The sequence below is a fragment of the Panthera uncia genome, chromosome C2, assembly GCF_023721935.1.
Source record: "Panthera uncia isolate 11264 chromosome C2, Puncia_PCG_1.0, whole genome shotgun sequence".
Taxonomy (NCBI): Eukaryota; Metazoa; Chordata; class Mammalia; order Carnivora; family Felidae; genus Panthera; species Panthera uncia.
The window spans coordinates 75,830,968-75,856,544 of record NC_064810.1 but is presented as its reverse complement, the minus strand read 5'-3'; the positions used below and the strand labels follow the sequence as shown (position 1 = coordinate 75,856,544).

Below are 25,577 nucleotides of genomic sequence, written 5' to 3'. Positions count from 1 at the left end.
ACAGGTGTTTTTGTTCGTTCGTTTGCTTTTTTTTGACATGCATTCAGTCAGGAATATATGGGAGAAAAGTAATCATATAAGGACTTCTTGGTCATGTTAATATTTGCCACTTAACTACTTTTGTTGGGACACTGTCCTAAATGATATACAGACACAATATCAGACAATTCTCACAAATGTCTCATGAAGATGGCATTAGTACCTCCAGTTTTCCAGAACCCACAGCCCAAGTGCCCTCCGCCTATAAGCTTCAGAGCAAGGATTTACACACAGAACTGACGATGAAACTGCACACGCCTTCTCACTCTGTGGTGCCAGAAGGTTAGGAACTGTGACTCCACCTGGGGCGAGGGTGCTGGAAACACTTCAAGGAGCTGTTCTGCCCAACACTGTGGAATGCAAACTCCCTTGAGCAAACACTTGTTTAGCATAGTTTCACCAGTGGCCTGTCTGTCCAAGGTAGTCAACGAATATTAAAATAGTCCTCATAATAAAAAAGCACTCAGTCAACCGTGTAGCCTCCTTACTGAGGGGGAGGAGAATAGCTCACTTTCCCTGGAGGGCCTGAGAAAGATCGGTTTACAGGCGTCAGCATGGGGTGTGACCCTTCTTCTCTCCATCTTGGCGCTGGCACGTGCCTCGGGTGACCATCACCTCACATTAGCCCACAGTCTGGCCCGAAAATGTTACCACAGTGCCTTTTCTCCCCCACCCAAAACACACTCAGCCCTTTCACTGACCTGGCTTCTGATTGGAGGCTGGTTGCTTTGGATAATGACCTCCAGGACCCCTCTGTGGGTTACAGCCTGTTCGCGTTACTCTTACCACAACTTAAGACGTCTGCGGTGGGGTGTGAGGAAAAGTAAAAGACCGGTATTTTCACATCCCCAGGTACCAGAAGCTCAGAAGACTGACAACGTTCCAGCCACCTGAGTGGGCCCAGGGCTCGCAGCTGCCCATGTGTCCCTTCCAGACAGGCTGCTTGCTAAAATGAGGGATCTTCTTCAGTACGCCGCCTGCTTCTTTGCCTTTTTCTCTACTGGGTTCTTGGTTGTGGCCACCTGGACAGACTGTTGGATGGTGAATGCTGACGATTCCCTGGAGGTAAGAAGTCAGCACCTTCTTTTCCTGACCCAAGCCTGTCCAAATTTTCTCTCAGCCCCGCTGTCTCAGGATGCTTACTGGGGATAGAAATAATAGCCAACATGGATGGACTTACTCCTTACTTACTACTTACTGAGTCTTATGTTAGCTCATTTAATCCTCACAGCTGATCTATGAGGTAGGCATTGTTATTATCCCATTATATAGATGAGGTAACTGGATAATCCCTCTTTTTTCTTAAGGATAAATTCCCATAAGTGTAACTACATAATCCCTGCCACTGAGTCTTCTAGAAACTCACCTCTTCCACTGCTGCTTATACTAAATTATAATAACATTCCAGTGACAGCCTTTCTCATAATCATTTTCTAATTTGGATGACAGCATTATGACTGGCCTCTCTTAGAGTGATAATCTAAGAAACTGAGTAATCAAGCTCAAGGTGTATAAAAACCTACCCATTTCCTACATAAGAGGAATTGTTATTTTAAGGTGCTTCCAAGTAGGAGCGAGAGGAAGAACAAATCTTTCCAGTGGGTCCCAAAGTATGGGGGACAGATATGGATTTAAGAAACTCTCAAAAATAAGTTGCTCTTGGAAGCCAACTGTTAACACAAATGAGTGAGTGGTTCACATTTGCAGATTTTATTTTTCTTACTGGAGAAGCTCAGAAAGAAACCATTTTGAAATTTACAGTAATTTCCTGCGGCTATAGGAATGTGAGGAAGGTAGAACTGATTAAAAATCAAATCTTCAAAATCAGCTACTATTCATTAGTGAGGTTTCAGAAAAAGTAGTAAGAAAAGAAACAATATATCAGGAACTCAATGACTATGCAGCAACCCATTCTACTCTCTTACTTATATCCTGAGGGGAACAATTTGTTCTAACAAATGCTATAATATCACCTCTATGAAGTTTAGGAAAGATACCCAAGAGCTAGTTTATATATTTTTTTTCTCCTAATTTTATTTATTAGACTCTCATGTTACAGTTAGAAACAGAAAGTAATGACCTTTCTATTCTGCTGTGTATTATTTTGGCTTGCTTTATTTATTTATTTATTTATTTATTTATTTATATTTAGCTTTTAATTTTCCTCTGACTTCTACATGGCATTTCAAAACCAACAGAGTTATAAATACTTCTTTAGAGCTAGAAAATTATGTGCCTGAAAATTGTGATAGAATTGAAATACTGCAAAGGATGTGTGCTATATGTGAGTCCAGTGATGTATTTTATCTGGCCTCGCATGTAAGTGGTGAATGAAAAAAAGAATGCCTTTTGAGCAGTGCTAAGAGAAAAGTGCAGATAAAAATGTCTGCTGCCATTAGCTCCCCAGAATCCAGACTGCCAGTAGTAGGAGATTAATTTAGAAATATATTGGACTCTAGCACACACAAAATTATTTTTGAAAAATATGCAAAATCTCATCTAAAAGCACTGTTAAAATATTTTCTGAAACAATTTGAAAATCTTTCTGCTTAAGCCGACAGAAATACTAACTTCACTTGGCAAGAATGGAAGTTTAGGAAGGGTCAGACCTTGCTGAGGGAGATTGAGAGTCCCGGCATTTAAAGCATTTTCTTGCTTGTATCTCAGTACATCCAACCAATTTGCCATCTGCTCTGTGCAAGAACACTTCTAGTTAAAATGAATGGTATGAGCAGTCCAGGTTATTCACCTCGAGTAAATCCTTGCTAACCTTGGACAAGAGTTAGTATTTCTTAGCTTCTTTCTTATTTCCCATATTTGAAACATACTATGCAAACATTCTCCAAGACGCTTCCACATTAAAAGAAATACTGTAACAAATGAGGCTTCTGCTCTCCAACAATCTCTATTTGTCAGTATTTTCAATGCGACAGGGACCTCTTGTAATAATTCCTCCTTCAGTTGGCCAATATATGAAGACATACAATTATCCACAGATTTCAGTGTTCTGATACCCACTGACTCAAGTCTGTTACTCTTGCTCCTTGCTTCCTTCCTTATGTATGTATCATTTTTGGTCCACATGAGCAGCTCACTTTAAACAACTATTGGACAAAAGTCAACACAGTAAAAGCGCTTTTAAAAAACCCACCTGTGCAGTATTTAAGCAAAAAGGAGTATTATGAATTTTTAGCTTTGTTGGCTTTGTTAATCTTCTAGAGCGATGGAGATGGAAACTGGAAAATGGATTCAACAGTTCAATTCAACGTAACAAACATGGAATGTATGACATATAAAAAGTACTGGGCTAATCTTCCTAGGGGAGGCAAAGATAAAGCGGGAATGGGTCATGCCTTCTAGGAGTGGACATTTAGTAGAGAAAAAAGATACACATGGAACTATAATGAAAGGCATAGGCCAGTTCATATTTGAGAAAGAAATGAACAATATACCATTGAAGCAAAGAAGATAGAATGATTATTTCCTGTTGAGGACATTGAAGCTGGCCTCAGGGAGGAAAAGGCATTTGAGCAAAGCCTCCAAAAGGACTTCAAAAGGTAGAAATGGCAGCAGGGGCCTTCTAGACGAGAGGATACACGGCAAAAGTACAGAATGAGTAAAAACTCAAGGCTTGTTAGAGGATTAAGATGAATAACCGGGAGCACAAGGCAGAAAGAGCTCAAATACTCTTTTGTCTTACTACAGCATACTCAAAATAGTATAAAACATTATTTTGCCTTACTCATGCCTCCGTTGAAGAAAGTTCTTTGCATTAAGTAAAAATGTTAGGAGAAAAGAAATGGCACACGGATGGCACAGTGCACAGCTCCAAACCAGGGACCAGGGGCCCTGCTCCTTCATTACTGATTCCTGTGTCTCTGGGAGGACTGATGCGGTGGAAAGATCTAGGGCTTCGAGATTATTCCAGCCTGTGTTCGCATCTTACCTGTCTTCCATTGAGCAAGCCCCAGCTCTGTCTTCAATTAGCTCAGTTTCTTCAATTAGAAGATGAAGTAAACTCCATAGTTTTAAGATCCTTCCTCAGTCTTCATGTTGTTTAACACAAGGACTCCTTGACTATGACTGTCTGTGATCCCAAAGTCATGGCCACTCACTGAAGGACCCATGGTGTCTACAGTCTCCCCAGAAACTTCCATCTGGAATCTAATGCAAACCTTCTTTGTTTCTCTGTTACTTCCTATGTTCTTCCTTCCATATTACTCCATTCCTCATTACTTATTTCTTCTTGTCCTTCCCTCCACCCTCTTTTTCTCGATACTTCCATTCTCCTTTTTTCCCTGTCTCCTTTCTTCCCTCTTCTACCCCTTATGCTCTTCCTCTCCTTACTTATTCTTTTTCCTTCCCATAATTTCCCCCTCATCTCTGTTTCCTTCCCTCTCTCTCTCTCCCTTTATTATTTTCTTTCTATCTTCTTTCATTCCACAAATACTGTCTGATACCTCTGTCCCCTGGGGTTGCCGTGCGAACAGGTTTGGAAGGAATATGTGACCTGGATCTACCTTGGGTTGTCCCAACATTACTGGGAGTTATGGGCAAGTAAACTGAAAGTTGCCATACGGTGTGACAAGCACCATGATAACAAATAACTCTGAGTGACTGGCTCACCCAATCTTAGAGAATGAGTAAAGTCACCCCAGAAGAAACACCTAGCATAGGAACTAAGGACAGGTGAGTAAGGAAGAAGTAGAGAGTATTGCAAGCACAGGAAATAGTATGGGCAGTGATCCAGGTATGAGAGTAATATATGTGTCTTTGGACTATGTCAGCATGGTAAGAATTTCCAATGTAGGTAGGAGACTATAGGAGCTTGGTCATCAAAGGCTTTGTGTTCAAGTAAAATATAGATCTTACACTGTAGTGAAAGGTGTTTCACTGTAAACAAATATGCACATGTGTTTTACAAATATCAATTGTTGTGGCTACTTATGGGGAAAGGTTAGAATGAATAGAAGGAAATGTAGGAGACTAATTGGGAGGTCTTTGCCGTAGAACAGGAGGGAAACATTGATGGCTTGAACTAGTGAGGCAGCAAGCATAGAGAGACGTGAAGATATGGGAAGCTCTAAAGAACTTGAATGGATAGGATTAATAAGTGCATGTGGAGAAAGGAGCTGATTCAAGGGACAAGCCAAGGTTGAAATCCACTTTACTGTTTTTAAGCAATTGGAGGAATGGTGGAGTCACTCACCAAGAGCTCAAATGGAGGAAAATGAGTCTCTGTACAGAAGTCATTAAGCAGCAATGTCCCTGGACCATCCCACTATTTTTTCCTCACTGAGATTTTTATACAGCACCTCAAGGGGGCCAGGAGTGAAATGCTTTCTAGTGGGAAAGTTCACAGGTTGGACTTGATGTGAGAGGACCCTAGATTAAATCCCACACTCCCAGGCAATACCTGTATGCTTTTAAATAGCAGACGTTTAAATTGCTGTAAAGCACATTTTTTCTTCTGTAAAGGGAGGATAATAATGTAATAAGTGCCTTGTGAGGATTAAGCTTGTGAGCTTGTCCTAAAGCATTTACCACAGTCCTGGGCAAATACAAATCAGTCAATAAACGAGAGATATATTATTGTCTATTTGCAGTTTATTGTTTTGTTTTTGTTCTGGAGGAGAAGATGACATTTTGTATAATGTTCACTGAAGGGAGAGATATGAGATTTAAGTTCTATCTCTGTGTTAGCTATTGATTCTCTTGGAGAAATTTTGTTCACTTCTCTGAGCTGTGGTTTGCCCATTTTTATACTTATGACTGTTTCCTTTTTATCTAACCAGGGAATAAGAGCAAACAATAGAGACAAAGTAGCATAAGTTACCTATTAAATGCATTTTAAAAAGAAAAATAAACTGAATTATTGTTATTAGTTTGTTAACTATATTAGAAGATATGAAATTCTTCATATACCACACTTAAATAAAAAAAAAGTAGTTTCTTGGCAAAGTTCTTTCAATTATCAGAGGGAAAGAATGTTTTCACAAGATTAATCCGTTTTCAGTTAATCTTGCGTTAATTATTTACTGAGAATTTGCTATACACCAAGCACTATTATGATTAAAATTTTATTACTTCAAATGAAGGTTTCTCACATTTGGATTTATTTTATCCCCATGATCAGGTTCTTCCCTGGGATTTCTAATTACATTAATGATGCCGCAGTTGTTTTGGATATAAAATAAATATTAAAATTATCATACCTGCATGTACTCTGATTTTATATATATATATATATATATATATATATATATACTGGTTTTACTTTCCCGACTCATTGCAAACTCATTCAGCAGACATTGGCGGCTACAAATATTCTCTTGTTCATCTCATGATCTCCTCCTCTTCACACCAATTTCCACATCATGGAAACTCATGATTCACATGAACTGACAGGGTGCATCTATTAAGATACTTGGCATGTTTATGAAAAGAATGAATATAATGCGATGTGATCTTTGGAAATCACACATTGAGCCATAAATGAAAAGTATCTCTGTGGGGAGACCACCACCATTTTCTAGGCAAGGCTTTTTAATCTTAGTACAATTTAAAATTGTTGAAGATATGGATTTCGTCCCTTTTTTTAAAAAGGCAGGAATAAAAATCTAATTCCCTGGGATGTACAATAAGGTTGGTGAAGAGTGTATTCTGGTCCAGAGAATATAGCTTTTTCTGCCTGGTGCTTTAAATAAAGACAGAAATGAAGAAAAGAAGAGAGGAAAAAGTAAACTAATATTTTATTACCATTCACTCAGCAAACACTGACCTGTCACAACCGATGCAGTAGTCATTGCAAAGTTAGGATGCCATGCTTTCATAAGCATTCTAAGATGATTAAACGTGTGATTTAAATAAATTAAACAATAAATGTTAAAACTGATATATTTAGGGGTGCCTGGATGCTTCAGTCGGGTAAGTGTCTGGCTCTTGTTTTCAGCTGGGTTCATGATCTCATGATTCGTGAATCTGAGCCCCACATCAGGCTCTGAGCTGACAGAGCAGAGCCTACTTAGGATTCTCTCTCCCTCTCTCTCTGCCCCTCTCTCACTCGTGCACTCTGTCTCTCTCTCAAAATAAATAAATAAACTTAAAAAAATAGAAATGTTTAGTTCAAATATGTAAATTAGGTAATATAACCATGAAGACCATTTTACCTACTAAGTAAGTATTATCTCGTTCTTGCCATTTTTACTTTTAGCCAGCCTCCCACAAATAAACAGGCAGAACTAAACCAAATGTATTTCAGCAAATAACTCGTGGCACATAAATGGAGAGGAAAGGAAAGGTAACATCTATTATGCTTACTTTAATCTTGCTTCTTTACCTTTATAAATGACTGTTTTGAGTTCTTTTAGACCTTGGGATAGTTTTATATATATATATATATATATATATATATATATATATATTTGAGAGAGAGAGAGCATGAGTGGGGAAGAGGGGCAGAGGGAGAGATAGAAAGGGAGAGAGAATCTTAAGCAGGATCCATGCTCAGCATTTATCCCTACATAGAACTTGATCCCAGGACCCTGGAATCATGACCTAAGCCAAAATCGGGAGTCATACACTCAAGTGACTAAGCTACCCAAGTGTCCCAATAATATAAAATATTAAAATGAAAAGTTCAGAATCCTGGTATAAAAAAACTCAAATGCATTTCATGTTAAAATTGAAATTGTCTCAAGTATTAGTAGTAAAGTATGTTATTTACTATGGAATTATTAAGGTTTTGCATCTTAATGAGTATATTTAAGTAAATACTGGTAACAGCTAAGTTGTATCTTCCGTATTAAAGAACATTAACACAAGAATGGTAAAGTGGTGTGAAAAGCATAAATTCCTATAATAGGTGTGTGCAAGGTGGTTTTTAAAATAGTACATCTTCATGGCTTATTCTACTTTTCTTTTGGGTTTTGCATACTTCTCTCTCTATGTATTATATTTACACACACATCTCAGTGCATATGCACTTATAACTTAATGAGCATTGACAAAGAAAAATCTTATTTTATAGTGGCCAGCCAACAATACATATTTATTGAAACTATTGAGTATATAAATATATTTTTCCCCACACAGCTGGAAGAAAAATAAATGCCGATTAATTAAAGTATTTTTAAGTTTCTCTAATTCCCAAAAGATATATAAAATACATGGAGGCAAGACAAACACATCCAGTACTACAGGAAACAAGACAAGGCAGGCAAAATTATATGTTGCTGTCTGTAAATATTTCCAGAGTGACAAGGAAAAAAAAATGGCAAAGACAAGGGTAGAGAAGCCTTAATGGGAAGTTGCTAAAGAGATGGGAATAGGAAATCCCAGGATTAAGGAACTAATTTAGGATACTATAAATTCAACAGGGAAGAGACGTGGTCAGTATGGTGTCCTAAAGAATTTTCTGAGTGGTATCCTGCTCATCCCGTGTCCTGTGGTAAACACTTACTTCCCAGAGCTGGTCGAGTAGATAGGGTCCAGCCTGAAAATAAATCAGTGTTAACTCTATAGTCTAAATCATAATTCTTTGACTCCCAGATTCAGCTGTTTTATCCATTCAGTCAAGTCAGAAGCATATATTAAGCACCAGTTGTGCATAGAGTGTATCAGTAACCATTATCTAAAGACAGATAGTTAATGTGAATTTTAAAAAGTGACCAGGGCGCCTGGGTGGCTCAGTCGGTTGGGCTTCTGACTTTGGCTCAGGTCATGAGCTTGCTTTCGTGATTTGGAGCCCGCGTCAGGCTGTGTGCTGACAGCTCAGAGCCTGGAACCTGCTTCGGATTCTCTCTGCCCCTCCCCTGCTCGCACTCTGTCTCTGTCTCTGTCTCTCTCTCAAAGGAAATAAAGATTCAAAAAAAAAAGAAAGAAAAAGTGACCAATTTTTTTTTCTTAATAAACATCTTTTGAGCATCCATTATGTTCCAAGCAGGAGGGTCTGTAAGCTCCTTGAAGCGAGGTGCCATACCTTTCTTGGGCTTTGCTTTATCCCCAGCATTTTGTTAGTCTGTTGACTGGCACATGGCAGATCTTCAATGAATATAGTTTGAAAGAGGACAACAGACAGACTTGGGAGACAGATGTCTGCAAATGCACAGAAGAATAGTAATGCAATATTGTAAATACTATAGAAAATATGGACAGATTATGGTATGATCTAGGAATAAATTAACCCTAGCTGGAGAAACTGGGAGAACTTCTTGGAAGAAGGAGTATCTTTGAAGTGCCATTTGAAGGATAGGTAGAAATTTGACAAATTGAAGGCAAAGGGAGTCATTCTCATTATTATACACAAGGAGTGAGAAAGTTAAATGCTGTTAGGAACCAGGTAACCAACATCCTTGAGAGAGGCAGATTGGGGGAGGAGGGAGGAGGAGGAAAACTGTGAGTACAAGCCCCATCTAAAGGAAGCAGCCAGTCCCTTGGCGCTAATCATTGTTATATGGGACTGAGGAGTCCAGGTGGCCAGCATGACTAAGTTGCCAAAGGAAAGCAGAAATATGGACTGTTCTATAAGATCTCTGTTTTACTATTGTAATGAAATAATATTAAGAGATTTATGCCAGCCTCATGTTTATGACTTGTGCTTTTATTGTTACATCTTGGATAAACTGAGTTCTCCCCATTTAGGAGATAATCTCCTCACGTCAGGACAGATATTCATTGAAATAATATAGAAATCCCTCTAGTATCATTATCTGTATTTATTAATGTATAAATTGCATGTTAAAATAGTAAGCTTAAAATTGCAATCTTCTATTTTGAATGACCTTGCAAGATAAGAATTATTAGTTAACATTTTGCATTTTTGCCCTTTAAGAAAGGTTAATCATAATATTTGAAGCATCAGTCTCCTTTTTAAACAGAACCTTGTCTTAAAACTTTTAAGAATTTAGATTTACTTGCCTTTGAGAGAGTTCTTAATAAGCCTCTGTATAACACAGGAATAAGTAAGTGAAGATTATATATTAGAACCAAGGAGGGCTTCCCTAAATATGATAAATACCATAAAAAATTTTAACCTTGTCTTTGTGCACAAAGGCACCTTTAAGGGTGTCTCCAGTAAGTGCTATATTAACACAGAAGTTTAGTTAATTACAGCCACTATTCTCACGTACCTTAACCGAGTGTGAATACCAAGCAATCTAATAGTGTGCCCCTGAGCATTAATACCTAATGAAATTAGATTCCTGTTTCCTCTAATGAGCTCATTGCTTTTCTAAATATGGTCATTGCAGGTAAATGATCAATAGCCTTGAAAATGACACCACTGCTGGATTATTTTGCCAAGAGAGTCTTTTTTAGTGTAAAATGAGTTTCCTACATATATATCTCAGGTTCCTTTCTAAATAACCTCATATATAAAAAGAAATACCACAGTAGGAATGTTTGTTTGTTTGTTTTAATGGGGCTATGTTAGACAGCAGGAATTATGGACAGTCACTGTCTAATTATGGAACAGTGACTTCAAATCCGTATAACCTAGCTCTAGTTGGTATAAACTGGATCCAGTATGTTCTTGTTAATTGAGGGACTGAACAGGAATAAGCTATGAGAAGTCCTGTTTTCTATTTCAGTATAACAGTTCTGTACCAATCATCTCTACTGTATTTGTCTCCTAGGGCTGCCATAACAAATTACCACAATTTGGTGGCTTAACACAAGAGAAATTTATTCTCTTGCAGTTCTGGAGGTTACAAGTTTGAAATCAAGGTGTTGACAAGGTTGTGCCCCCTCTGAAGGCTCTAGGGGAGAATCTGTTCCTCTCCTCTTCTGGCTTCTGGTCACTACTCCATTCCTTGATTTACAGCCACATCACTTCAATCTCTGCCTCTCTGGTCATAGTACCTTCTTCTCTATGTGTCTCTCATTAAAGCACTTGTCATTAAATTTGGGGCCCACCCTGGTAATCCAAGATGATCTCATTACCTCAAGATCCGTAACTTCACTACATATGCAAAGTCCCTTTTTCCTTTTTTTTAAAATATGAAATTTATTGTCAAATTGGTTTCCATAAAACACCCAGTGCTCATCCCAATAGGTGCCCTCCTCAATACCCATCACCCACCCTCCCCTCCCTCCCAACCCCCATCAACCCTCAGTTTGTTCTCAGTTTTTAAGAATCTGTTATGTTTTGGCTCCCTCCCTCTCTAGCCTCTTTTTTTTTTTTTTCCTTCCCCTCCCCCATGGCCTTCTATCAAGTTTCTCAGGATCCACATAGGAGTGACAACATATGGTATCTGTCTTTCTCTGTATGGCTTATTTCACTTAGCATCACCCTCTCCAGTTCCATCCATGTTGCTACAAAGGGCCATATTTCATTCTTTCTCATTGCCACATAGTACTCCATTGTGTATATAAACCACAATTTCTTTATGCATTCATCAGTTGATGGACATTTACGCTCTTTCCATAATTTGGCTATTGTTGAGAGTGCTGCTATAAACATTGGGGTATAAGTGCCCCTATGCATCAGTACTCCTGTATCCCTTGGGTAAATTCCTAGCAGTGCTATTGCTGGGTCATAGGGTAGATCTATTTTTAATTTTTTAAGGAACCTCTACACTGTTTTCCAGAGCATCTGCACCAGTTTGCATTCTCACCAACAGTGCAAGAGGGTTCCTGTTTCTCCACATCCTCGCCAGCATCTATAGTCCCCTGATTTGTTCATTTGAGCCACTCTGACTGGCATGAGGTGGTATTTGAGTGTGGTTTTGATTTGTATTTCCCTGATGAGGAGCGACGTTGAGCATCTTTTCATGTGCCTGTTGGTCATCTGGATGTCTTCTTTAGAGAAGTGTCTATTCATGTTTTCTGCCCATTTCTTCATTGGATTATTTGTTTTTTGGGTATGGAGTTTGGTGAGTTGTTTACAGATTTTGGATACTAGCCCTTATCTGATATGTCATTTGCAAATATCATTTCCCATTCCTTTGGTTGCCTTTTAGTTGGCATTTCCCACTCCGTTGGTTTTGTTGATTGTTTCCTTTGCAGTGCAGAAGCTTTTTATCTTCATGAGGTCCCAATAGTTCATTTTTGCTTTTAATTCCCTTGCCTTTGGGGATATGTCAGGTAAGAAATTGCTGCGGCTGAGGTCAGAGAGGTTTTTTCCTGCTTCTCCTCTAGGGTTTTTTGATGGTTTCCTGCCTCACATTCAGGTCCTTTATCCATTTTGAGTTTGTTTTTGTGAATAGTGTAAGAAAGTGGTCTAGTTTCATTCTTCTGCATGTTGCTATCCAGTTCTCCCAGCACCATTTGTTAAAGAGACTGTCTTTTTTCCATTGGATATTCTTTCCTGCTTTGTCAAAGATTAGTTGGCCATATGCAAAGTCCCTTTTTCCAAAAAAGATAACATCCATACATCCATAGGTTCTGGGGATTAGGACTTGGACAGATCTTTGGTGGGAGAAGTGAGGGAGGGGGCATAATTCAACCCATCATACCTACCCTTCTTCACTTTGATTGTGGTTAGTTAGCAATGTTGAACACTGTCACTACTCAGGTTGTTACGATGTTTAAGTACTTTACTAAGATCACTTATGAGCAAATCATTTATATTGTGTGTTTGTAATTTTTTAATTCTTATAACTATCCTAGCACTATCTCCTTTACGCAGATAAGAAGATTGAGGCTCAAAAAAAGGTAAGATCTTGCCCAAAGATACAACACATTTAAAAAGTATCAACTTAGATTTAAAGTCTATACTTTTTTAGTGGCAGCTTTAATTGCATGCATATCTAACTTGAGATGCTCACATCCATCATTAAAAAATTGGTATGTTAACTTTCACAAGGTAGATCTGTGTTAAATTTTTGGTTATTGCAGTTCCTAAGGCAGATAATATCCCCAAAGCATCCCTTCAGTTTTAACCTTAGGAAGAGCAAGCCAAAGTGAAGGTTTGTAGAATAATAGCCATAGGACAAGATTAAAGTTAGGGTTTATAACCCTTCACCCCAAGCTATCTTCTCATTTTCAGTGCTGGAGTACTCTAGCCTGAAACGGATTTGGAATTTCTTAAAATGGGTTTTAAGTATACTGCGGTGCTTAAGAACAAGCACACAGATTGCCGTATTTGTGAACTATGCTTGCTTGGGGTTATCACTTACCTTTTATATTCCTCATTCTCCTTATTTGTAAAATAGCTGATAGTAATTGATGTCTCACAGGAGCAGTTAAGGAATAAATGGGATAATAATATACTTAAATAGTAACTGCTTCACAGTATGGACTCAATATAGATTTATTATTACTGATTATGTGTATTTTACCTATAAAAGGACAATAGAAGTACAACATTGACATTTGTAGTGGAAGAACAAGCAGTAAAGTTTTATTTGACACACAATACAGCTGCAAGGTAGAGCACCAAGCAAAGCTTCAAAGCACAAACATTCCCTGATACGGTTTCCTTTTGCAGATCAAAGGGTTTTACGTCCCTTCCTTTCTTCTTCACACCAATTTTAATCTCCCCGCTTTGGCATTTCTCTTCCCACATTGTTATTTAGTCTTTCTTTAAGGAAAAAAAAATAAGTTTTTATTTTCCAAGATAATTCTTGGTTAAATTTTACTAAACTATTCCCAGAATCCCAAGGTAATGTGAATCTGTAATTGAATCAGGACAAACAATCATATTAGCTCTGTTCCATATGCATGAGCTGTGTCAAGAATACTTGAAACTATTTCCCATTGGCATGTTTACAATTTTAGGAAATCTTTTGTGACGTGCAGCTTACAGATAAAACATGGAATGGCTCTGGGCACTGATATCTTTTAGCTCTAGGTGGACACTTAGAATCATCTGCACTATGATTCTAAGTAAAAGTGGTTTCCAGCTGTCAGGTTCTATGACATTAATGCTCAGTTCGTTCACATTCATATCATAGCTGGAACATTTGTAATGTGTCAGTGGAGCAAAGAGGAAGAAGCTGTGGGTCTTTATATTTTATTTGTTGCTGTTCTGAGGTATGGCATTCTTTGGCAATTATTGTAAAATTGTGAACTTCATATACAATAATGCCTTTCTTCATGGGACTCAGTGTTTATCGGGGTGAAAAATTAATGTACATTCTTAATAGACTCAGGACGTCAAGAGTTAGCATTTATTGTTTTATTTATTTATTTATTTATTTATTTATTTATTTATTTTTGATGAAAAATGTCAGCAGAGGAAAAGTGACATAAATTGTCTCCATGTGAAACCATGACTCCACGATCGAACCAGCCATAGACATTTGCCTATATGTAATGAAGACTTTATCTAGTTAGGTACCACTGCCCCCCCTCCCCACCCCATCAGGAAGTGAATTCATTTCCTGGTGGAGAAAGCCTTTAGTTGTTAGTGCTTAAGGGAAAATACTATAAAACACATTGTGTTTGTTGTAAATGAAATTCTGATCACGCTTGCAACCAATGTACTTTACTATCAAACGCACAACAGCCGAGGTCTTCCTTTGATCCAGGGGAACTAGAGTGTGCCTGCATGAGTTGTTTCACACAGTGTCTTCTCCCAACATCTAGGTGAGCACCAAATGCCGAGGCCTCTGGTGGGAGTGTGTCACGAACGTTTTTGATGGGATTCGCACCTGTGACGAGTATGATTCTATCCTTGCCGAACACCCCTGTATGTATGCCTTAGACAACCCCCTTGCCAGGGAGGGATCCCAAACAGGTTTTCAGTGTGTGTGTGTGTGTGTGTGTGTGTGTCTCCAGAACTATGGTAAAGTTCTGTCTCATTTTAAATGTTTCCATAAAAAGTTCAGAAACGTGAATTGAAACACATTGGGCATATTTTATCTTTTTCCATGTTGTATACATTCTTTTAAGGTAAAAATATTAACTTCTTCATCTCTGCCCCCTCCCCCCAAATACCTGGCAGAGTGTCTTACACACAGTAGACTTAAAGTAAACACTTTTTAAATTGAGATGAATTCTTCAGGTTGTGGTTACTGGAGGATTAGAATTGACACATTAGATGAAAACCATTTCAGAGATGTCTTTTAGCTGTGATGTAAGTCAAATAGGAAGTTGACATTAATTCATTGAGAGAGTTGCTGAGAAAGAGAGAAGGTGGAAACAGAGGGGGCAGAGACAAAGAGAAAAACAGACATGGAGATAAGCAAAGAGAGACACACAGATTATAGGATCAGGGAATGAAAAGAATCAATACATATGACACACAATTAACAGAAATAGTAAAGCCAGCTCCTTCTTTTTCCTAACCTTTAGCTTTAAATTTTAATTAGGTGTTAACAAGGTCCATATTTCTATGAATAAAGAGATTTCATCGATGAAAAAATGTTATCATTGATTCTCTCAGTTTTTCTCCACAGCAGATATTTATTTATTTAGAACATTGAATCATGCCAAGAAATACTGGTGCTGTTGTTAAAGCTAATTGGTTTTGGTCTCCTTCAAAGCAGACGGGGTATGGTAGAGCCTGGCAACTTTTTTTCTGAAGATAAATGAAAAGCAAATGCTTGGAATGTGACTTTTCCCCTGGACAGCTATTTCAGTCCAGGGATAAGCACTTAAAAGGAGCAGTGCTCTAAAATATCTTCTTCTGCTATTTAGGATTTGAGTTTTTTTTTTTTTAACCTAATTCATAAAGCCTATATTTCATTTTTTTTTGAAACTTCTTAATTCTTTCTCTTTTTCCCTCCTTGTGGTAACCTACTTCTATCCACGAAAAAGCATGATTTGGTCAATAAAAATGTAAGTTCATGTGGACACTAGGCTATTCCAGAAATGTGGTGCTATGGTGGAGCAGAGAAAAAAAAAATAAAGATAAAACATTTCAAACTTGTAAATGTTGTTATGTACATTTATACAAGAATAACAGAAAATCACTCATAAGCTTACTGCACAGAGGAAACTGCTGATTGTATTTTTAAATATTTATTTTTTTTAATCTTTTGCCTGCACTAGCTCACATTTTAAAATATGTTCTTACCTATTAATTTCAAATAATATCTTAAAAAGTAATTACTTTTGTTTAAGAAATTCCATCATATGCTTAGAGACTACATGTATTCTAAGAAAATAACAACTATGCCCTCTAAGTTAGGATATTACCTATAAAATTTTATTTTTAGTCTTTGATATCTTTTATAGAATCACAATTAGATAACTTTTCCCACTGTCCTATGGACCTAGGATATACAGACCGAGACAAAATTTTTTTTCAGGGCTCTTGTTGATATAGTTAATTTGAGTTCCCTTTTCTCCAGTCAGAATATTTAACATTATTCTAGCAGCCAGTTCTCAGACAATACCTGGGAAAAAAATTCCTGGTTCATTAGCATTAGCAGTCTGCCTGCAGAACTGCCCTCTTAGAACTGGACAGGCCATAAGGCTGGCTGGATAACACCATAGACATGAGTCCTGGAGTTCTACAGAGCATCAGAAATCATGCTATATGTGGGATCAAGGCTTGGAGAGGGGAAAACCAGGGTCACAATTTCAAGGTGTCCCATCCAAAGGCAATCCCGGCCCTGTTGGTCCCAGGTCCAAAAGGGACTTAATATTTAAGGAAGGCACTCCAAAGTGTGGGACTGCTTGGCTTGGGGTGCTGAGTAGGAGACCCACTTCTATATATATAGCCTAGTTAGGCACATATTTTTCTCTTTCTTGAAATTTGAGAAAAATAAGCCTTAGATTTGGCCTAAATTAGAAATATAAATCTAAATTTTTTGAAATAATGCCATATATTAAGATCTTAAATATTCACCTATTAATTAGGTAAAAGCTGATTTTATGCATTGATTTCCTCTCTTAGATGGATTATAAAGGTATTTTTTTATTTTAAATAAATTGGCCACATTTTACAAGCAATCTGTTACTAAATCAGCCCTAAATTTATCTCACCACTGCAGAAGAATTATTTAAAATACAAGGAAGCCCCCATCACTATGAAAATAAAACATAATTACAATACCCTCAAAAAGAATAAATTGTATTCCTTCTTTCCATTAGCGAGCTAAAATAGTAGTAGTTTTGACATCAGGTAATTAACCCTCCATTTCTGACAAAATTTCCCATTTTTAAGTTAGCATAACCGAGACTCACAGTTCAAGAGGTTTTCACATTTGAGGATGCTTCCACTGCAGAAGATGATTGCTACTATTCCACTTCTACTTACCTAATACCCTCTTCCCTGGACCTTCTACCACATATTCTCATTGGCCATAGTTGAAATTTGCTCAGTTGACAGTGCAAGATTAAAGGGTTAAGATGGAATGTTGGGGGCGCCTGGGTGGCGCAGTCGGTTAAGCGTCCGACTTCAGCCAGGTCACGATCTCGCGGTCCGTGAGTTCGAGCCCCGCGTCAGGCTCTGGGCTGATGGCTCGGAGCCTGGAGCCTGTTTCCGATTCTGTGTCTCCCTCTCTCTCTGCCCCTCCCCCGTTCATGCTCTGTCTCTCTCTGTCCCAAAAATAAATTAAAAACATTGAAAAAAAAAAAATTAAAAGATGGAATGTTGGCCAAGAAGGGTCACCCCTGGAGGCGATGAAAAAGAATATGATCTGGCCTTTAGAAGTAGTCTTCGACTAAATAACAGAAGCTCTGTAGCTCCTCCTCCTTCTAAAGAGATGGCTTTAGAAGAGATGGCTCCCATTAGCTTGAACGGGCAAAAGACATCTTGAATCATTTTATCCTGCTCCCCTGTACTAAATTTTAACCAGTTATTTTAAGTATATTTTTCAATGGAACTTCAAACAACTGTAGTGATCGTTTATTTCTTAAATATTCATTGGGCAACTTCTGCAGAATAGATACTCTACTTTCAATTGAGTATTCAGCTATAATACTTGTGAACAAGTCTCATTCCAGAACAAGAAACAAACAAGGAAAAAGGTATTTAGTGTACACGATAGGCCAAGCATTTTGCTAGGGGCCGACAAGTCTAAGTAATAATCAGTGCTTAAACAAATAATAATACCGATAATCTCATGATATTTTTGCATTTTATGAAAAAAAAAATCCAAGTTAATGCAAATTTAAATTCTAATTCAATAGGCATTTGTTCATGTATGTAATTATCTGTTTTTTGGCATACCTCGACATTAACGTGTTTCCTTTTTTTGACCATGATTTAACCACATGCCCTGATCTTCCAGTGAAGCTGGTGGTAACTCGAGCGTTGATGATTACTGCAGATATTTTAGCTGGATTTGGATTTATCACCCTGCTTCTTGGTCTCCACTGTGTGAAATTCCTCCCTGATGAGCCATACATCAAAGTCCGCATCTGCTTTGTTGCTGGAACCATATTACTAATAGCAGGTACTCTCTGCACTAGGGATGGGGGTAGAGGTGCTCATCTACAGTCTTGAGATGAAGGAGGATGCTGTTGTGAAGCAGTTCATTTTTTTTAAGTTTATTTATTATTAAGTTTTGTTCCAGAGAGAGAGGAAGAGCACACATGCACATGTGCACATGAACAGGGGAGGGGCAGAGAGAGGGGCAGAGAGAGAATCCCAAGCAGGCTCCACAGTATCAGCGCAGAGACCAATGTGGGGCTCTATCTCATGACCCTGAGATCATGACCTGAGCCAAAATCAAGAGTCAGTCACTGAACCGACTAAGCTATACAGGTAGCTATACAGGTGCCCCGTGAAGCTGTTCATTTTAACATCATATGTGACTTGCTTTTCTAGATTGAAGGAATAAGGAGCACATCAGCCCTTCTTTCTTCAGCTGTGAAATCAGATAATTAATTTTTTGTTACGATGTTAGATGAAAGTTTATTGAAGTCCTCAAACTATTTTTAACCATTTAAAAAGTTATATAATGGTTTAAATTTTTCAAATAATTTATTTTTTATTATTCTTGAAGTTAAATCCTAAAGTCCCAAGGTCCCATCTCCTTACCTGTACCCACTGTAAGAGTAGGCAATTCTTTAGCAATTCTTTAGCAACTAAGTTGTGCCAAGTCCTATGTCAGGTTTTCTTATGTGCCAACCCATCTGAATGTAAATGTAACAATAAGCAGATTATATCTCCACTTAAGAGGCAGATGAATAAATGGAATTCTGAAGGATAATAAATCAAGCATGACTTATAAACAAGTCAAGAAGCACTTTACATGGTGTTTATTGATGAAAAAGCATCATTAAATTCTGTCATTAAATTCACTTTAGTCTTTCTCTGTCACAATATGATGTCTTCTTAAGACCTTAATGCAAGTTGGGAGAAAATACACTGTCCAAGAGATCAAAGTGCAGGAAGATTGAAAACCAATGGGCACACCCCCAGAGAGGAAACTATCTTTTTTTTTAATGGTAGTAGTGAAAATTTAGCAAAGCAAATATAAGTGATAACTTCACCAGGAAGTATAAAATGAATGGATAGGGATTTTGGAAATAAAAATACTTGCAGAGGTGTCTGGCTGGCTCAGTCAGTAGAGCATGCAATCTTGATCTCAGAGTTGGGAACTCGAGTTCCACGTTGGGGGTAGAGTTTACTTAAGAAAAATTTTTTTTAGGGGCACCTGGGTGGCTCAGTCGGTTAAGCATCCAACTTCAGCTCAGGTCATGATCTTGCTGTTCCCGAGTTTGAGCCCCACATCGGGCTCTGTGCTGACAGCTCAGAGCCTGGAGCCTGCTTCAGATTATGTCTTTCCCGCTCTCTTTCTCTCTTTGACCCTCCCCCACACATGTCTGTCTTTCTGTCTCAAAAATAAACATTAAAAATTTTTTTTAAATTTTTTTAATACTTGGAGATATATATGTGTGATTTTTGACCTTAGGCCAGTTTCTTAACTGGTCTTCTTTACTTGATCTGCAAAAGAAGGCCACGTCCCAGCAATAAAATCTATTCTGAATTGCTGTTGTAAAGATCCAGTGTGGACAGAGTGAGCCCATAGCAGAGAGCCTAACCCATCACACAGTCAAAACTGGGGCCTCCCTGAATTTTTTCACACAAGCATTGAGTCAAGGCCTGATGATCCTTAGGTTGTATTAAAAAACCATAAGAACTTAGTAAGTTTTCCTTTTTAAGACATTTATTCTCATGTCTAGGTTGGCCTAGTGATAACATAGAGCTTTTGTATGTAACCATGTGTTTTATTTAACAAATTTAAACACCATTTAATGCATACAGTTTTGTTCCAGAATACTTTCTGAGATACCACTATATATGCCACTTTTGATTTAAAAAAATAAAAATCAGCCAAATTTTAAAATATGAGTTGATGAAAAATTCCCTATAGGAATGGATGAAGAAATGATGAAATTAAATTTCCAGATATTGCCAAAGGCTTGAAACCATCATTTGAAATTACTATGCCAAGGGTACCTGGGTGGCTCAGTCAGTTAAGCCTCTGCCTCTTGATTTTGGTTCAGGTTATAATCTCATGGTTCATAAGTTTGAGCCCCACATTGGGCTCCGTGCTGGTGGTGTGGAGCCTGCTTGGACTTCTCTCTCTTTCTCCCTCTCTCCAATCCCTGCCCCCCCACTCACTCTGTCTCTCAAAATAAATAAACCTAAAAAGAGAAGAAATTAGATATATATTATATAATTATATTATATTACATATAATAAATATATATATAATACATGAAATACTAACACCATACATATATATAAATATATATGACATGCTATTTTCATATGGTATAAAATGAAATATATGCATATTTCATATATATATGTATCTATGTGTGTTATATGTATATATAATTTTACATAATCTCTTTCTAAGTTTTAAAAAAGGAATTTCCATCTTAAACCCATAGATTAGAAGTATTGTAGAAAATAGGTGGTAATTTATACCCTGTTATCTAAAGGTTATGTGTTCATTATCTGTCCTTAAACTTCTTGCATTAAACAACTGGGAAAATAATGCAATGAAATGGTGACTTAAATACATATCACAGACCCCCTAGAAAAGAATGTGAAACACCATTTTCACATAGCATTTTGTCCTATAGCTCCTCACCTTTTTTTTTCCTGCACCTTAGCACTGATGTGCAATTTATACCTTTAAAGCAAGCGGACTCTACTGGCATCATTCCAAGCCAGTCAAATTGTCAGATAGACTAATTTGGGGGGTTAAATTTTGTTTAAAAGGAATAAAATTTCTTAGTTTGTTCTCTCATGGTGTGCGGGTAGTAGGTAAGAATTTATTTTAAAATAAAGACAATTTTTACTCCAGTTATTTGTTTTTAAGTCCAACAGACTAAAATTATTGACTTCAAAAAACATAGTTTCCATATGGGTGCTGATTATGTAGCTGACACAGCTTTAATTGTGGGTCCAGGGGGTGGGGCAGAGAAGAATAGAATATTCTTAAAGATATATACTTTTAATTAAAAAATCAATAGAGTGAACGTATGCTGTGTATTATTTGTCTTCGATTTTGTGTTCTTTCTTTTTTTCTGTTGTTTTTCATATTTCCTTTTACACAGCATTCAAAATAACATGTGAGAGAGGAAAATTAAAGAAAACCACAATGATCATTTTAAGTTTACACAAACAGATGAACACTGCATTTTAAAATTTTTGTATTTCTCTTTATGTATAAACTGATACATAATTTGGAAGAAACACAAAATAGAAAGCAATTATTATTGCCCCTCCAAATGATTATTATCCCTGTCTAAATGATGCCATTCATTTTGGGTAGCAGTCCATGAACTTACATTTGGAAAGCCTGTATTATTTTAGCAACTTTTCTTTCTTTCAGGTGCCCCAGGAATCATTGGTTCAGTGTGGTATGCTGTTGATGTTTATGTAGAACGTTCTTCTCTGGTTTTGCACAATATATTTCTTGGCATCCAATATAAATTTGGTTGGTCTTGCTGGCTTGGAATGGCTGGGTCTCTGGGTTGCTTTTTGGCTGGTGCTGTCCTGACATGCTGCTTATACCTCTTCAAAGGTAAGAACAAAATAAAATAGCACACTTACTTGCCTCCATTATCAGTCTTCCCAATCTGGTAGAAACAGTTCTCACCAGTGCAAAATAATGTTGCTTACTTGATCCCTACCTCTTATAAAAAATGACACTTGAGAAGTTTCTGTTGTTCAAGGAAAACTGATTTGCAATATTCAAGCCTCATACCTCATAAGTGGTATATTGGGTGGAAAAAAAACACATCTATAACTGTATCCAATATCTAAATATATAATGATGATTTCAATGTGTTCATAATCTTATATATCTAACTTCATCTAATCTACTAAATTTATATCTAGAGTTAAACAGAGAGGTAGACTGAGAGCCAAGTCAAATATTTGTTGTTAAAAAATATAATGTATTACTATTGGGTTTCTAAAAATATTGTTAAAAAGCAAGAAAATCCATCTCCTCATCAGGAAAGAAGGAAGGAGGGAAGGAAGGAAGAAAAGAGAAAGGAAGGAAAGAAGGAAGGAAGGAAGGAAGGAAGGAAGGAAGGACAGAAGAGAAGGAGGAGAGAAAAAGAAGGAAAGTACCTAAGCTTTTAATCTAAAAATAACTTTCCAGATGAAAATCTTAGATTTTATTCTAGGGTTCTTCTTAGATGATTCCTTCTTAAAGTATTTATATTTTTGTCTCTTTATGAAAAGAATGTGTAAAATGACATTTTTCCCCAAAGTTCACTGAATCATAATTATTTCTATACAACTACATTTATCTCTTTCCAACAGATGTTGGACCTGAAAGGAACTATCCATATTCCATGAGGAAAGCCTACTCAAATGCAGCTATTTCCATGGCCAAGTCATACGTAGCCCCTCGGACAGAGACCGCCAAAATGTATGCCGTGGACACGAGAGTGTAAAGTGCCACACATCAGTCTGTGTATATATGTTCCTGAAATGATCAATCAATATGTTTAGGTTAATACAATAGCAGGTTGATCTAGGAGCACTTACTTAGTCCTCATGTTCAACTAAGTTAATTGCTCAGCTTAATCAGGAAGTTTGATTCTGCTATCACTGCTCTTTTTCTGTTATTCCCATATTCTCCCTCCTTTCTACCCTCCTCTTGCACATGCTCACATACACTTGCCCTGTATTTGCAGATAAGGTTGCTAGGATATACAAATGTTTGTGATTTCATATTGCTATTAGAGATTGTGACATGGTGATATTCAAGTAAAATGATACTTTAAGACCAGAAAGCAACCTTTAAAAGAGGCCAGAGATTCTAATCTTTGAAGGTATTGACAGCCTCTTAGCTCCTTCTCTGGCTTTTGGTTCATTCTTTGTGTTCTCAACTGAGTTATTTGATAACTTTGAAGATGATTTTCCACATTTAAACTAGTATATCAAACCCTACTGTTACTCTGACTCTGTTAAAATAGAAAAAAGAAATTAACAGCTTCATCTACCAGCTGCTGGTGGAACTGAAAGATAAGAAGTGTCCCCTCCATACTTAGAATGTCAAAAGCAAATGTCAGATTAATACCAGAGCAGTGGTCACTGTCTTCCTCGTAAACAACATAAGAGATCTGTGTATTATTTTATTGCTACTGTAAGTTTGCTTATATATTGCCAAATTATTAGACCACAGCTGCAACAGCTAAACCAGAGAGTTCAGTCATTTATGTACTGGACATCCAAAAATGTTTCAGAAATGCACCATGTTAAAATTCACTGATTCAGGTGTTCTCCCACCAACTGGATCCTTAGCACCCAGGAAAATATCTGACAAATGATAAAATTTAACAAATATTTGTTGATTGGAAGAAATAAATTCTCACAACTCTCCACTGAAATAAAGATCAGTTTTTCTCACAAAATGTCTATTTGTTGAGAAAAAAAATGGAATTATGTATTTAATAATACACGTAAAGAAATTAGTGAATGATTGCTAATAGCATCTTGTTCATATTCACACTGTGGTCATACATTTTTTTTATTTTTTTAATTTTTTTTTATTTTTTAATTTTTTTTAACGTTTATTTATTTTTGAGACAGAGAGAGACAGAGCATGAACGGGGGAGGGTCAGAGAGAGAGGGAGACACAGAATCTGAAACAGGCTCCAGGCTCTGAGCTGTCAGCACAGAGCCCGATGTGGGGCTCGAACTCACGGACCGCGAGATCATGACCTGAGCGGAAGTCAGCCGCTCAACCGACTGAGCCACCCAGGCGCCCCCATTTTTTTTAAATGGTAGGGTTTGTTTTTAAAGTTATATAATTTAATCTCAGGTTTTCTGATTTCTTGTAAGTCACATGAATAACTTAATGCTTTTGCAGTACTTTAACAGGCTATCCACTGAACTAGATAGTAGTTCTCTGGAAAATGGAAATTTAGCTGCAAATTTCTGAAGACCCCCAAAAGAAGTATTTTAAGTTAATAAAAGCTAAAACCAATGTGAAAATAAGATGATGAAAGCCTAGAACATATATTTACATTGAGAGTGGTGTTCATGACTTCACATGGTATCTCTTTACTAGTATTCTCAGGAGAAATTCTAATCTAATTTTAGGGTTAAGAATAACGGATTCACTTTTATTTCATGGATATTATTAACCATGTAATTGACACTTAAAAAATTATTTGTAGATCATGTTTACCTGTTATATTGGTGTCATTCTATGCAGTTTAAAATTAATTTTGTGTTGTTCTTTCTCAACCTTCGTTTTTAAAATTTTTATTCCCATCCTTATTTTATGATACATTGTCTGTCATGTTTTACATATTCTAACAAGTCTCTTGAAATTCTTCTTGGGAAAGTCAGGGTAAAATTAATTAAATAACTCATTAGATTTTAGAGAGATAAATTTTTCCTTCCTCAAAGACTTCATTTGTATGAGAAAATATTTCAGAGGATTCAGAATATTGACATTCATGAGTGTTTTAAAATTTTTCTCAATAAAAATGTCTCGTATATCCTCGGAGAAATATTCATTTTTTTTTATTCCTTTGGGAATGTTTATTACTAATTCACTGTAATTTAATGAATCTTCCCAAAATAAAGCATAACAAAGAATACAGTGACAACAACACAAATAGTAAATAGTGAAGAAGTAATAATTGACATGGTAGCAACTCAACATGCCCAGAAAGAAAAATTAAGATAAGCCCCAAATGTACAAATAGTATCTGATACTAAAATTCAGTCATATCTTGTTACTTGGAACAAGAAAAAATAAAATTTATAAAATTGGACAATTTTATTTACCTATCTCTCCATTAAATCCTATTTTCTAATATCACACTTTTAATGGAAATTAGCCTTTTGTTATTATACACGTTGTATGTGTGCATTACAGAAAGTTGGAGAACAGGGGCACCTGGGTGACTCAGTCAGTTAAGTGTCCAACTTCAGCTTAGGTCATGATGTCACGGTTCGTGGGTTCAAGCCCTGTGTCCAGCTCTGTGCTGACAGCTCAGAGCCTGGAGCCTGCTTCAGATTCTGTGTCTCCCTCTCTCCCTGCTCCTCCCCTGCTCATGCTCTGTCTTTGTCTCTCTCTCTCTCTCTCAAAAATAAACATTCAATTTTTTTAAATAAATAAAATAGAGGAATTAACTGAGAATTAGGTAGTAAAAGAATTATTGGAGCAGGCTCTGCAGCTCTTGAGCTCAGAAATAATTATTCCCAA

At 37.0% G+C, this 25,577-nt stretch overlaps 1 protein-coding gene across 1 annotated transcript; it reads left to right on the top strand.

Annotated features, from left to right (window-relative positions):
- Window positions 1-774: 774 nt before the first annotated feature.
- Window positions 775-22,821, top strand: CLDN16 (claudin 16). The gene is given in 7 exon segments (XM_049628413.1): window positions 775-918; window positions 921-968; window positions 970-1,104; window positions 14,569-14,671; window positions 18,165-18,329; window positions 21,732-21,923; window positions 22,673-22,821. Coding segments are annotated over 7 exon segments (921 nt in total). The 3' UTR covers window positions 22,807-22,821.
- The last annotated feature ends 2,756 nt before the right edge of the window (window positions 22,822-25,577 follow it).